The sequence below is a fragment of the Peromyscus leucopus genome, chromosome 7 (genome assembly GCF_004664715.2).
Source record: "Peromyscus leucopus breed LL Stock chromosome 7, UCI_PerLeu_2.1, whole genome shotgun sequence".
Taxonomy (NCBI): domain Eukaryota; kingdom Metazoa; phylum Chordata; class Mammalia; order Rodentia; family Cricetidae; genus Peromyscus; species Peromyscus leucopus.
In genome coordinates, this window is record NC_051069.1 from 95,946,823 (window position 1) to 95,962,622 (window position 15,800).

The 15,800-nt window shown below is 40.2% G+C and overlaps 1 protein-coding gene across 5 annotated transcripts in view; it reads right to left on the reverse strand.

Moving 5' to 3' along the window:
* Window positions 1-15,800, reverse strand: part of Dock3 (dedicator of cytokinesis 3) — a 351,820-nt gene that overhangs the window by 273,293 nt on the left and 62,727 nt on the right. For all 5 annotated transcript variants that reach the window (XM_028895352.2, XM_028895351.2, XM_028895350.2 and 2 more), the window contains exon 4: window positions 114-169. In XM_028895352.2, the coding sequence (XP_028751185.1) occupies window positions 114-169 (56 nt within the window). The remainder of the gene's footprint in view (window positions 1-113; window positions 170-15,800) is intronic.

Consider the following 15,800-nt stretch of genomic DNA (forward strand, 5'->3'; position numbering starts at 1 on the left):
CAATAAATGCATATTTTTAAAAATCCTGTCAATATTTTATATAAACTATGAACCAAGTCAGACTTCCTCTGCAACCCCTAATAATTATAAATTAACTTAGGCTAATTACTTACCCTCTATTACTGACAATTGCCTTTTTCAAATGAATATAATTCGCAGGAAAGATTCCCTGTAAAACAAACAAAAAGTCCAATTAACAAAATATAAATTGTGATTAATATCTCATATATATATATATTCAAAGAGAATGGAAATGTAGTAAATATTCTATTAAAACAACCACTTTGCACATCAAGAATACAGAGTTGAAGGAAGAGCAGTAGGTTGGGATTTTATGACCATGTATAACTAGATTGTATCCTCAGGAAAAAACTACAGCCTTAAATACTTCATAATAAAATGTTAAATAATTATAAAGTAGAAATAATCTATGAAATGACTCACAAGCTATAGTACTATATACAGGTCATTTGTGTTCAAAACCCACATCATCATCTTATCAATAACTTACAGTTATCCAGCTTTGAGTTACAGAAACAATTTTAAGACTCTCACTAATATTTAGATTCATTTAAGAATGTACCAGTTTGGCATGGTATGTACTCACTCATAAGTGAATATTAGACACAAAGCAAAGGATAACCAGGCTACAATCCACAACCCCAGAGAAGCTAGGTAAAGAGGAGGACACTAAGAGGGACACACATGGATCGCCCCAGGAAGAGGAAAGGGTTAAGATCCTGGGTAAACTGGGAGGAGGGGATGGGAGGTGGGAACATGGGGGAGAGATGGGGAGTAAGAACAATAAAAGAGATATCTTGACAGAGTGTACCATTAAGGAGATGAGGAAAAATCTGCAGCTAGGGAAAACCCCAGGAACTCACAAGATTGTCCTCAGCTAAGACTTATAGCAATGGTGGACAGGGTGCTTGAACTAGCCTTCCCCTGCACTCAGATTGGTGTCCACCCTAATTGTCATCATAGAACCTACATCCAGTGACTGATGGAAGCAGATGCAGAGACCCACAGCCAAGCACTTGGCCAAAATACTGGAGTTCAGCTGAAGAAAAAGAGGAAAGATTGTAAGAGCGGGGGGGGGGGGGGGGTGTGTCGGAATCATGATGGGAAAACCCACAGAAATAGTTGACCCAAGCAAGTGGGAGCTCATGGACTCTGGACTGACAGCTGGGGAGCCTGCATAGGAACACACTAGGCCCTCTGAATGTGGGTGAAAGTTCTCTGGCTTGACGTGTTTGTGGATCCCCTTGCAATGGGACCAGGACTTATTCTGGGTACATGAACTGACTTTTTAGAGCCCATTCCCTATAGTGAGATGCCTTGATGCAGGGGGGAGGGGGCTAGGTCCAGCCCAACTTGATATGACAGCCTGTGTTGACCATCCAAGGGAGGCCTTACCCTCTATGAGGAGTGGTTAGGGGTGGGATAGGGGTAGGTGGGGGGGGGAGTGGGAGAAGAAGGAGGGAGCTCGGGGGTTGATACGTAAAAGGAAAGAAAAATCTTTTTTAAACACTTTGCACAGCCTTGGTGCAGGGAGGAGGGGCTTGGACCTGCCTCAACTGTATGTACCAGGCTCTGCTGACTCCCCATAGGAGACCTTGCCTTGGATGAGGTGGGAATGGGGGGTAGATTGAGAGAGAAGACTAGGGGGGTGGGAGGAGGAAGGACAGGGGAATCTGTGGTTGATATGTAAAATGAATAGAAAACCTCTTAATAAAAACACGAGAAAAAAATTTGGGTGGGTAGAAAACTTAAGAGAGGGGAAGAATATAAACAAAATACATTTAAATTTAAAAATTGTTTTAAATAATAAAAATAAAAGTAAAATTTTAAAAAGAAAATAATTGTAAAAAATCAAAAAGAATGCACAAATTTGGAAGATTTTACAAATAGTACTTGTACTCTTTTAAAACTATTTTCATTTAGTAAAAAATAATTTTGTGTGTGTGTGTGTGTGTGTGTGTGTATGTGTGTGCGCGCAGCATTTATGGAGGTCAAGGGACAATTTGTGGGAGTCTCTTGTTTCCTACTATGTGGTTGCTGAGGCTTGAACTCAGGCGGTCAGGTTTAGTGACAGGTATCCTTACCAACACAGAAATACATTCTTTTTAAAAAGCCATTTCAGTTTTCCAACCATTTCAATTTCTCCTAATAAAATTCCTTCAAATAAAACATGAATAACCTAGGTACTATTATCTTTTAACCTAGAATATAATAAATTATACCAACCAATAATATATAAGGCTATCAGCAACTTAGCTATAGTAATTCATTTTACATAACGACTCATAACAAAAGATAACCTGTACATTGACAAAGAATATTAAATATGAGAGAATATAAAGACTTAGACTTCACAACTGCATGCAAATACAACTAAATGAAGTTCTCATGTATGATAAAATACCCTCCAAGAAAATCTAGATAGAAGAAATAAAGAAGGAAACTACATATTAATAAAGGGAACAATTCATCAGGATGTTATGATTGTAAAAAAAATTTCTAATAAATGTAAGGGTTTCCCAGTAGCATAAACGAACACTAAAGCACATTAAATGTCAGATAAATGTTGATATAATAATAGTGGGAGGCTTCACTGTCTCACTAAGAGCCTAGGTAGGTCCTTGCATCTCAAACCAGTAAAGAGATGTCAGCTTTAAATAATCATACAATAGACTCATTGGATTCAGCACATCTAACTTAAAAAAATATATACATTCTTCTAAGAGACCTAGGGAACCTTCTCTGATATTTATTTTTATCTAGATACCAAAACTAGATACTATAGCCCAGTTTCCCTAATGAACACAGATTTAAAAATTCTCAACAAAGTATTCAAACAGCAAATTTAAGATCATATTAATTAATATCTTACATTATGGCTTCATCTCTGAGATGCAAGATTGGGTCAACATATGCAAAGTAATAAATGTAATACACTATACAAAAAGATGTAAGGACAGAAATAACAATCACCTCAACAGATACAGAAAAGCCTTTTGACAAAAATGCAATATTATTTCATAATAAAATCCTCCAAAATTAGGATTAGAAGGAACGTAACTCAAAATATTAATGGCTGCATGTTTCCTCATCATGATCCTGATGCACTTGCTCATAGAACCCCTCTTCTTTCTCTGACTGGACTCCTGGAGCTCTGTCTGGTGATTGGCTGTGGATCTGCTTCCACCAGTCATCGGAGAAAAGCTCTGTGATGACAGGGTATTCAGCGGTCTGATCTCTGGGGCAATACATGGGACTGGACTAGGCTCTCTGCATGGCTAGACAGTTGTGTAGCTTGATCTACTTGGGGGCCCCCTAGTGGTAGAATCAGAATCCATCTCTGGTGCATGAGCAGGCTTTTTAGAGCCCACTAACTATGATGGGACACTTTGTGCAGTCTTGAGGCAGGGGGAAGGGCTTGAACTTGCCTCTACTGGATGTGCCTCCCCACTGGAGGCCTTGCCTTCTTGTGGATGGGAGAGGGAAGTGAGTTGGGGGGGAGGTGCAGGAGGCAGGAGGAGGGAGGAGGGAAGAGGGGGATCTTTGGTGTGTAAAATGAATGAAAATTGTTCTTTAAAAAAGGGGAAAAACGTAGAGTAATAGAAAAAATAATAATGGCTACATATTACAAGTCTATAAGCTAACATTATACTAAATGGAGAAACTGAGAGCATTTTCTCCAAAATATGAAATGACAAAAAGGGGCCCACTCTTAATATAGTGCTCAGAACTTTAGCTAGACCCATAAGACAGAAAAAAAAAGGATACAAATAGGACAGGAAGATGGTAAATCATTCTCTGTAGTGGGTAGCCATTCCAGCTTGGATCTGGAAGTTCCAACCCCCATTGAGACTCTGGCAACTGTCACGCCTACGAGGCGGGGCGAGGGGAGGTGCTGGAAACCTGAGAGCTGGATGGGCAAGCGCTCGCTCTGGGCGCGCTCTCTGCGCCTGGACCCTGGATAGTGGAGATTGATTGTGCAGAGCTCCAGAGAACACCGCTGGATTGCGATACACTTTCCCCAGACCCCAGCGACCTATCCATTCCTTCATTTGTAAGTCATCCACTAAATAAATCTTCCTTTTAACTACGTGGAGTGGCCTTTATAATTTTCCCCAATAACTGGCGCCCACGTGGGTCAAATTCCAAAGGTCTGGGCGGCTCCTGCCCTCAGCCTGCTCCCCGGCTGGCGGGTACCTAAACCCACCTGCAAAGTTCCATATAACCAGTCCATTCCCGAAAAGGGGAGCAGCTAGTCCGGTCTCAGCTCCCTAGCTTAGCCCCGAGACCAGTGAAAAACCGCTGCCAGTGAGGTATCTGCCCCCGGCTCCCGGCCATCCCGCCATCTGCCTCCAGCTGCTGCCAGCCAAGGTCGCCAGCAGGCCCTGCTTTGGAGCTGTACCAGCACCGCTTGCTGGTTGAAAAGCGCTACTACACCCCCCATACCACAGAAAGGTAAGATAAGCAAACCAGCATTTTATTTCAAGTAAAAGTACTTGATAATTTTACATCTTAAAATTGACTAACAAATTTTGAGTAATTCTTGTAATATGGCTGACAACATTACCTCACAAGAATTTAAAAACCTTTTTGCCTGTATGATGAATGACATTCTCCTGGAAATATATGACCTTCCTCAGGCATATTTGGCCTGTACCATTTTGGCATTCATCGTAATAATTCACACAGTGTTCAAACACTGCTTTAATAATAAGAACAAAGATGAGTCATTATTGGGACTGATACAGGCTTTAAAAGATAGCAATGAAGACTTACAGAAAAAGAATCTCTTTCTGGAATCTGCTTTCAAAGATAGCAATGAAGGCTTACAGAAAAGGATTCTCTTTCTGGAATCTGCTTTAAAAGATAGCAATGAAGACTTACAGAGAAAGAATCTCTTTCTGGAATCTGCTTTAAAAGATAGCAATGAAGGCTTACAGAAAAAGAATCACTTTCTGGAATCTGCCTTCAAAGATAGCAGTGAGGGCTTACAGAAAAAGATTCTCTTTCTGGAATCTGCTTTAAGAGATGGCAATGAAGACTTACAGAAGAAAAATCTCTTTCTGGAATCTGCCTTCAAAGATAGCAGTGAGGGCTTACAGGGAAAGATTCTCTTCTGGAATCTGCTTTAAAGATAGCAATGAAGACTTACAGAAAGAGATTCTCTTTCTAGAATCTGCTTTCAAAGATAGCAATGAAGGCTTACAGAAAAAGATTCTCTTTCTGGAATCTGCTTTAAAAGATAGCAATGAAGGCTTACAGGAAAAGATTCTTTCTCTAGAATCTGCTAATCAGGATTTACAAAACAGGCTTGTACCCAAAATTGATTTTATTGATATGAATATCTAATGGATAGAACACTAACTCTCCAGAGTGAAGTTATGGCTACTCAGACATATAAGGAAGAAAGATTATCATTAATTGATAGATAAGGTCCATGGAATCATGTTTCTGAGGAAATAAAAATCTATGATTCCATGAGAAATCTGGAGTCCCTTGCAAGAGAGGAGGTTCACTCCCTAGAACAGACCCTAGGTGCTCGTTTGCAAGCCCTAGAAGAAACTCTCAGTAAATGTGACAAGGAAACTAATAAGCAGAAGGTCAAGACCATAGAGGTTGTAACATCTCCAAACAGCTCTCATACAATGGCTTATCCTGTTATCGTCCATGAGAAGCCAGCAGATGACACACACCCCGAGCCATATATGACATATACATTACAACCAATTTCAACAAGGGACTTTAAAAATATAAAGGAAGCAGTAGTTACGTATGGGATACATTCCACATACGTAAAACAGATGTTAAATTCATGGTCTACCTCACATAGAATCATCCCAGATGACTGGCATCAGTTAATTTCAGCTGTTCTAGAATATAGCCAGCAGCTACAGTGGAAGAGCTGGTTGAGAGAAGAGGCAAAAATTTAGAACACCAAGGTAAACTCAGAGGTTTTGTGATCTCCCAAGATCAAATACTTGGTGAGGGACGTTTTGCTGACAGGAATGTACAAGCCACTTATGATGAGCATACAATATCCCTATGCCGTACAGCAACTCTAAATGCTTGGGAAAAAATTCCAGAACCTGGAAAACCAACTGAGGTATACACAAAGATATTTCAGGGACCACATGAATCTTTCACTGATTTTTTACAAAGGCTGAACACAGCTATAACAAAAGCTGTATCAAATAAAGAATTAAGAAAAATATTAACTGAGTCCTTGGCATTCGACAATGCTAATGCAGAGTGCAAAAGAATACTTACACCACTAAAGATCAGATCAGCTCCTTTGGAAGAATGGATTCAGTACACTAATGGTGTTCAGTCTCTTAACTACAGTAATGAGGCTTGGATAGGAGAGACAAATCCCAGAGGTGAAAGAAGGCCCCGTGTTATCAAATGTTTTAAGTGTGGTACACCAGGTCATATAAGTAAAAACTGTACGTGGGGTACTCCTAGAAGTAATACTCCTTCTAGGAATAGCCTAAACAGGAGACCCCAACCACCTCCTGGATTATGTAGAAGGTGTGGCAAAGGCCAACATTGGACCAATGAGTGTAGATCAAAAATAGATATACGAGGCAACCCTTTACTGGTGGGAAACGCCTCAGGGGGCCTCTTGAAGGCCCCCAAATCAAATGTAGTACGAACATTCCCAGCCACTGTGGAAGAAATTCCTCTCCAGGACAACTGAATAAACCAATGCCTAATGTAAAAACCGATACTGCAATGGATGATAAAACAGCTTTGATAGATGGATCACAGTTTACGAAGAACACTATAAAACAAATATTTTGGCAGACTTCCATAAATGAACAAAGACCAAAGCTTAGAATTCGAATTAATGGCCTGGTTCTGGAGGGCCTGGTAGACACAGGTGCAGATGTGATTATAATTACACCAAAATCATGGCATCCGAATTGGCCTCTTCAAGAGGTAGATGTCCAACTGTTAGGGATTGGCACCCTATCTCAGATAAAACAGAGTTCGAGATGGGTTGAATGCATAGGGCCAGAAGGACAGAGAGGAAGGCTGAAGCCATATGTAGCAAATGTAGCAGTAAATCTTTGGGGCCGAGATCTGTTACAACAGTGGAATACCCAGATTAAAATTCCTACACTTTCAGAAAAGGAATACAGACCAATACATGTTTCTAGAAATAATATCATAACATGCTATAAAAATCAGCTAGCCCCACGTTGGGCGCCAGTTATTGGGGAAAATTATAAAGGCCACTCCACGTAGTTAAAAGGAAGATTTATTTAGTGGATGACTTACAAATGAAGGAATGGATAGGTCGCTGGGGTCTGGGGAAAGTGTATCGCAATCCAGCGGTGTTCTCTGGAGCTCTGCACAATCAATCTCCACTATCCAGGGTCCAGGCGCAGAGAGCGCGCCCAGAGCGAGCGCTTGCCCATCCAGCTCTCAGGTTTCCAGCACCTCCCCTCACCCCGCCTCGTAGGCGTGACAGTTGCCAGAGTCTCAATGGGGGTTGGAGCTTCCAGATCCAAGCTGGAATGGCTACCCACTACAATTCTCTTTGCAGATGACATGATCTTATACTTAAAAGATGCTATGGATGTCACCAGAAAACTCTTAGGTCTGATACTTTCAGCATGCAGCAAAATACTAAAAGCAACATAAAAAAATCAGTAGTTTTTCTATATATCAATAATAAAGTGATGAAGAAAGAAATTAGGAAAAATAATTCATTTTCAATAGCTTTAAAAAAATAGGAGGCTGGAGAAAAGACTCCATACTTAAGAGTGCTCTTGCAGAGGAATGGAGTCTGGTTTTCTTCATGTCAGGGGGCTCATAACATCCTATAAGTCAAGCTCCTGGGAATCGAATGCCCTCTTCTAGGTTCTATGAGCACTGGCACCCATGTATGCATACACACATAGGCACAAAAATAAACAAAAATGACAAGATAAATCTTTTTTTAAGCTGGGAATATAATATAAACCTTATTGGGGAGATTTAAAAGAAAAAAAAAAAACCTCTAAAACATTTAATAGGCCGGGCGGTGGTGGCACACGCCTTTAATCCCAGCACTCGGGAGGCAGAGCCAGGCGGATCTCTGTGAGTTCGAGGCCAGCCTGGGCTACCAAGTGAGCTCCAGGAAAGGCACAAAGCTACACAGAGAAACCCTGTCTCAAAAAACCAAAAAAAATAAATAAATAAAAAACATTTAATAGTGATACTGATACAGTCACTAGAAAATAAAAACATTTCATGCTTAGAGACTAACTCAATTTAATACTGTGAATAAAATTACTAGAAGAATTCTAAATATTCAATGCAATCCCCATCAAAATATGAGTGAAATTCCTCACTGAACTGTAAAGATGCGTCAACTCAGAGAACTACAATGACCTCAGAAAGACACAACATTCCTTAAAAAAAAAAAATGACAAATGGGATTACATGGCATCCAAAAGCTTCTTCACAGTAAGTAAAGCAATCCAGACTGAAAGGACTGGCTACAGAACAGGAGAAAATCGTTGCCTGCTATATCTCAGATAAGGAACTAATATAATACTTACGTATGTATTTAAAAAAAACTACAAAAATCAAACAGCAAAAACTAAGTCTTCTGATCAATAAATGGACTAATGAACCAAAAAGACAGTTATCAAAGAAGAAAAACATGTGGCCAATGAATATTTGAAAAGTGTTTAACAGCTTTATGCATTAGAGAAATATAAAATGTAACTCTTTAAGACTGCATTTTACCCTGGCCAAAATAACTATCATCAAGAAAACAAGAGTCAAAAAATGATGTTGAGGACAAAGGAAAATAGGAACCCATATTTACTGCTGTCAAGAATGCAAACTTGTGCAACACTATTAAAATCAGTATGTAAATCTCTCCAAAAGCTAAAAATGGAACTAACATATGGTCAAACTATACTTCTCCTAGGAATATGCACAAAGGATTATTAAGTCCTACTATAGATAAACTTACACGCCTATGTTTACTGATGCACTATTCACATTAACAGGAGAACCAACCTACATGTCTCTTAGTTAGGGTTTCTATTGCTGTGAAAAGACACCATGACCATGGCAACTCTTATAAAGAAAAACATTTAATTCGGTGTCTTACAGTTCAGAGGTTCAGTCCATTATCATTATGGTGGGACACGGTGGTATTCAGGCAGACAAGGTGCTGGAGACAAGAGCTGTGAATTCTACATCTTTGATCCACAGGCAACAGGAAGTAAACTGAGACATTGGGTGTGGCTTGAGCACATATGAGAATTCAAAGCCCATCCCCTACAGTGACACACTTCCTCCAACAAGGACACACCTACTCAAACAAAGCCACACCTCCCAATAATGCCACTCTCTATGAGCATATGGTGGCCAATTACGTTCAAACTACCAGAATCTACTCCCTGGCCCTCATAAGGCTGTTGGAATAACATAATGCAATATTCATTTAGCCCAACTTCAAAAGTCCCCATAGGCTATCACAGTCTCAAAAATGTTTTAAAGTCCAAAGTTTAGTCTCTTCTGAGATTCATGCAATCTCTTAAATGTCGTCTTCAATAAAGTAAAAAAAAAAAAAAAAAAAAAACCAGATCACATACTTCCAACATATAATGGCACAAGATATTCATTAACATCCCAAAACGTAGGGAAGGGAGCATGGTGAGGAAATACTGACAGGAGCCATAAGCCTAAGCGACCCTTGACACACATGCTGCCATATTTGGGTTTCTCTCCTCTTTTCTTAGATCTAGGCCTTGCTTAAGTCTCCATAGCACCAGAACCTCTTCCCACAGATACCAGAACCTCTTCTCAGATATCAGGTGAACAAGCTGCAGTTAAGCAATTAGGCAGTTAGACAAGGGTAGATAGATAACCCTCAGAGCAACATTTCCTGCTGGCTGAACAGCCCATAATTAAGTCCCTTTCTGCTTGCAACCCCCATTACTAAGTCCCTTCCTGCTCGCAACCCCCTTTGCCTACCTATATTTGCCTTGAGAGAAAAATAAAATTTTGGAGCTTGATCAGATGTCCTGTCTTGCTCTCATTCTTTGTGTCTCTTGTCCCTCTCATTCGCTGGCCCTCCCTTGAAGGCCCCGATGGCCAGGGCAAATACTGGACCAAAGTAAGACCAAAAACCATCTGAGCAAACTCCAAACTCTGCATCTCCATGTCTGATGTCAAGATGCTCTTCAGATCTCCAACTCCATTCACCTTTGTTGACTGCAACATACTTCTTTCTCTTGAGCTGGTCCCACTCCCTGTTAGCAGTTTTCCTCAGCAGGTATCCCATAGCACTAGCATCTCCAACATCTTAGGGTCTCCAAGACAATCCAGGCTTCAACTTCACAGCTTCACAAAATAACCTGTCTAGGCCTTCAGGGACACCCATGACACATGCCTGGCCTCAGTGGCTTTCCTTAGTCACAGAGGCAAACTCCATAACCCCTTTCTGCTCTCCTTAACTCTAAAGCCAGAACCATGTGACTGAAGCTACAAAGGTTTGTTGCTTGCTGGCGTTGAAACATGCTCCACTCATTCAATTACATCTTCACCAACTTTGTTTTTGATGGTTACCTTCACTGCCTAAGTTTGGCTGTCCTTGAACTTGCTCTGTAGACCAGGATGGTCTCAAACTGAGAGATCTGCCAGCCTCTGCCTTCCAAATGCTGGGAATAAAGGTGTGTGCCAACACATCTGCCTCTAGGTTTTTCTTTAATTCCTTTTCACAAGTTAGAAATTTAGCTGGGTGTGATCTTGCCCTGAGGTCATCACTCCCTTTAGTACATTTCTTAATCTGTTTATTTCTCTGAACACAGGATTTAGCTCCATTCCTCTTCCATTCCCTAGCTCCTTTTCTCCTCAGCTTGTTCCTTTTTATTACATATCTTCATTAGAGTTAACACTAATAACCACATGACAGAGTCTATACTAGCTGTGTTGAGATTTCCTCTGCCAGCAGAATTAATGCAAAACTTCACTTTGGCCTCAGGCAACTCTTCAGACAAAGGCAAAAAGCAGCCACTTTCTTCACCAGCTTATCACAAGAATGATCTCTAGGCAGCATAGTAAAATTAGTCTCCTCTGAAACCTCTTGAGCCAGCCCCCCCACAGTCCAAACCATTTCAGCACCACTGTCTTCCATACATTAGTATGGCCGATTAAACAATGCTTAGAACATTCCACTGCTTTCCCAACCCAAAGTACCAAAGTCCAAATTACTCCAAACAAAAACATGGTCAGGCCCATCACAGCAACACCCCAGTCCCTGCTACCAACTTCTGTCTCAGTTAGGGTTTCTATTGCTGTGAAGAGACATCATGACCACAGCAACTCTTTTAAAGGAAAACGTTTAATTGGGTGTCTTATAGTTCAGAGGTTCAGTCCATTATCATCATGGTGGGATACGGTGGTGTGCAGGCAGACATGGTGCTGGAGATGGAGCTGAGAATTCTATATTTTTGATCCAAAGGCAACCAGAAGTGAACTGAGGCTCTGGGCATGACTTGAGCCTATGAGACCTCAAAGCCCACCCTCACAGTGACATACTTCCTCTAACAAGGCCATACCTACTCCAACAAAGCCATATCTCCTAATAGTGGCACTTCCTATGAGCTTATGGAAGCCATTTACATTCAAACTACCACAATGTCCATAAAAGATGACTGAATAATGAAAATGTGATACATTATATAACAATTAAATTTTATTGTGCCATAAAGGAAAATGAAATCATGACATGCACAGAAAATGGATAAACCTGGACATTTTATCTTAGTGAAGTATCCTAGAAAAATAACTATCTTGGTTTTTTCTCTCATATGCACAAGACCTGTACAAGATCAAGCCAATCAACATTCAAGCATGAGTGGGGGAAGAATTCATGAGGCCCCACTGTTAGCCAAAGAGCTATTGGCCATGGCTACTTAGAGGGAGGGTCATATTTCTTTGGGGGTGTGGCTCTGGTAGGTTGCCCATATTCTGGTGAGTGGTTTCACTTCTATTTGAATGCAAGCAGCAATAACTGGCTCAACAGGTTATTGAACAAAAGAAGTAGAGGAGGAGAAGGAAGAGGAGATGAAGAAAATGGGAAGGTCCAAGAGAGGGGGAAGGGCCAGTTAAGTTGATACTATTAAGATACATAATATACAGGTAAGAAATTGTCAAAGGATAGATAAAATATTTTTTTAAAAGTATGTATGAAGATCCTATGGTGAAGTATCATTACTTTGTATATTAATCTTTAAAAACTAATAAAAATAGCCAGGTGTTGTGGAACACACCCTTAATTCCAGCACTTGGGAGGCAGAGGCAGGTGGATCTCTGAGTTTGAGGCCAGTCTGGTCTATGTAGTGAGTTCCAAAACAGCCAGGACAAGATCCTGTCTTAAAGAAAAAGTAAGAAAAACCTAATAAATAAATAAAGTTAAAAGCTTCTATTCAGCAAAGGAAACAGTTACCAGTGAAGAAAGAGCCTACATAATGAAGAAAATCTTTGCCAGATTCATCTCATATGAGATTAATAACAAGAATATATTAAGATATATAGATATATAGATATATAACCCCAAAAATGAAATACACACAAAAAAATCACCCCAATCAATTTAATCAATAAACAGGTAAGTGAATTGAGTAAACAGCTCTCAAAAGAAGAAAAAAAAAAGTGCCAGATGGTGGTGGCACACACCTTTAATCCAAGTACTCTGGATGCAGAGGCAACTCTGTGAGTTAAAAGCCAGTCTGGTCTACAGAGCAAGTTCCATGACAGCCAAGGCTGTTACACAGAGAAGTCCTGTCTCAAAAAATCAAAAGAAAAAAAAAGGGGGCAAGAGAAGGAGAAGGGGAAGAACATGGGCCTGGAGAGACAATTCAACAATCAAGAGTACTTGCTGCTCTTCTAGAGAACCTGGATTCAGCTCCTAACACCCACATGACAGCTCACAACCATCTGTAACTCCAGTTCAAGGAGCTCTGATACTCTCTTCTGGCCTCCATGAACACCAGTCATGCACATGGTACACATAAATACATGCAAGCACTCATATATACACATGAAACAAAAGTAAATAAATCTTTTCCTAAAAAAAAAAAAAAAAAAAAAAAAAAAAAAAAAACCAATGGCCAATAAAAATGTGGAAAAAAGTTTAATATCGTTAGCTATTATTTTAGCTGGTTTTAATGTCAATTTGCCACAAATTAGAATCTCTTGAGTAGGGCGTCTCACCTGAAGAACTGTCCTGATTATTGTGGGAAGACTCAACCCAACTGTGGGTAGCACTTTCTGGTAGGAGCCAACGTGGAAAAGGGTACTTTAGAGGAAGTTCATTCTCTCTCTTGCCACTTGGTTGATTTGCCCTGTTGTTGTTGCTGCTGCTTCCTTTGCTAACAGCAGAACCACCATTTCTAAGCTTTCATAATGTAATAGAGATCAGCAGCTTTCTAGGAACTTAACAGAGTCCCAGCCCCAGATTGGGACTAGTAAGGCACCACCCCACCTTGTGGACTGAGTGACTACTAGTTGTCACCCCCACACACATTGACAGAGTTATTCTAGGAATTACTCCAACTACTGTGGCACATAGCCTCAAGGACCCAATTCCAGGGTCTCAGCATCTCAGGTGTGATTTGGCTGTTGTTACTATTTTAAAGCTTGTTTAACAGATTCCCCATGGGGAAATGCAAATCAAACTTTGGAGCCTCCCTGACTAATAACTTGTGAGGCAGTATCACACACCTGGCACAGAAATTTTCATTTAATAACCCATGTCTTCTGAGGGAAGGGGGATGGCACATACACACAGCATTTGGTATCAAGAGCTTTTCTTGCCTCATTTTAATAGAGAAAGCTGAGATGAATCACAAAGGAAGCAACATCAGCAGAGATGGTGGAAAGCAGCAGTGGAGCTGCTAGCTGCTTTAATAGCCACATAAGAGGCTGAACCATGAGAGATGAAGGCAACAAAAGCTGAATCTCAATATCTAGGTTTATTAAATAACTACATTAGCAAGGGCTAAGGAATTCCAACTTCCCAGACCTCTGTAAGAGATGTGACCTTTGTAAGCTATGCCCGAACAAGAGCTGCAATACTTATTACCATATAGTTAAGGGTCCTAGTACCTTTACCTTAAACAAGAGCTATAAAATTAGAGGGAACACCTTCTTGTCTGCTGCTACCACTCACCACTGTCAAATGCCAAGGGATATAAAAGCTGTTAAAGGCCGGCAAAAGAACTCCCCACCTACACAAAATTTCTACTCAGAGAAAAAGGACCCCATCAAAATGATACACAGAAAGCACAAAAAAGGTGCTTACAATAAAGGCTTAAGGAAATCTCAACAATAAACTACCTGTTCCAATGATATTTACCTGTACCTGTGCAGGGATTCTAAATTTTGCGTTCAGCCTGGGTTACATACTGAATTTGAGGCTAGCTTGAGCTAAATAGAACGACCCTGTCTCAGAAAATGAACAGCGCACTTCCCACCCAGTACTTTACACTAGTTAACAATGCTAAACTGTACCACACAACCTTGAGTCATCATTCCCCAGTTATACTCACTACAGTACTGTAGAGTACACTTCAGAAAGCATCTATAAAGTCATCATTATGTATCTTTAATAACAGTTTCTCTTGTAAATCTTATACTGTGTACTATGACTTTTGTCCCCCAAGGTTCTTGTGTTGAAGGTCCTCAGGGTGGCACTACTGGGGGGCAACCAGTTCTTCAGAAAGTAAAGCCCCTGGGAGGTCATTGAGGGCAAGAACCCATGGGAGGTTCTGGTGTTCTGACTTCCCTGCTTTGCTTTCTGGCTCATATTATGTATAAAGTGCTTGGCCATATGCTCCCTGGCCATTGCCATTGAGCACAACCATCTGAACAGCTCAATGGAACAGGCTGCCTGATCATGGACTTGAAGATCTAAAACTATGTGCCAAAATAAACCTCTTTATTAAGCTAATTATCTTGTGTACTTCATTATAGTGACAGAAAGTTAAACTACTGTGTGACAACAGCACACATGCAGCTCTGCTAAATCATGGAGTCCCTGTTAGCATCGAGAAGACTAAAGATCTTACCATTCTCTGTACTCGTTGGCATATAATACACTAAACATGAATGTGACTTACTTTTCCTGTCATACTAACCATCATTCTCTCAACACTGTACTCTAGTTGGCTTGCATTATTTGTTGTTTCTTGAATATGCCTTGTAAATTTTTCTACCATACAAAATATTCTATAAGGCCCCTTTCCTAACTCATGTAATTCTAGGCATCTGTTGATAATTAGTGTATGAAGGATGGTTGTTAAAATCACAAAATGGAAGTAATTATCAACTCTTGGAACTGTTAGTTTTTCCCTCTTAAGTATATGCTTTGACATGCTGGAGCTCATGAAGGGACTGGTCCTGTAGAACCATAGCTACAGGATCGCTATGACTCAGGACCACGCAGGATATCTGAGAGGAGTTTCGGTGAGGGTAGAGTATTGATGGTGTACCAGAAACCAGAGGCCTGGAACGTAACCAACAACTCATTACACAACAAACATCTGCAAGTAAAGCTTTTTGGACAAAAGGGTCTACTGTGTGACATACCACAGTTACCAATGTCACTAAGACAAATGAAGAGGTGACAGAGAGGCAGAAAAAATGGAAAAGCAAAGTGTTTTTGGTTTGTTTGTTGTTTTCTTTTTTGTTTTTTTGTTTTTTTGTTTTGTTTTTTTGGGGGTTTTTTTTTGTTTTTTTTTTGTTTTTTTTTTTTTTTTTGTTTTTCG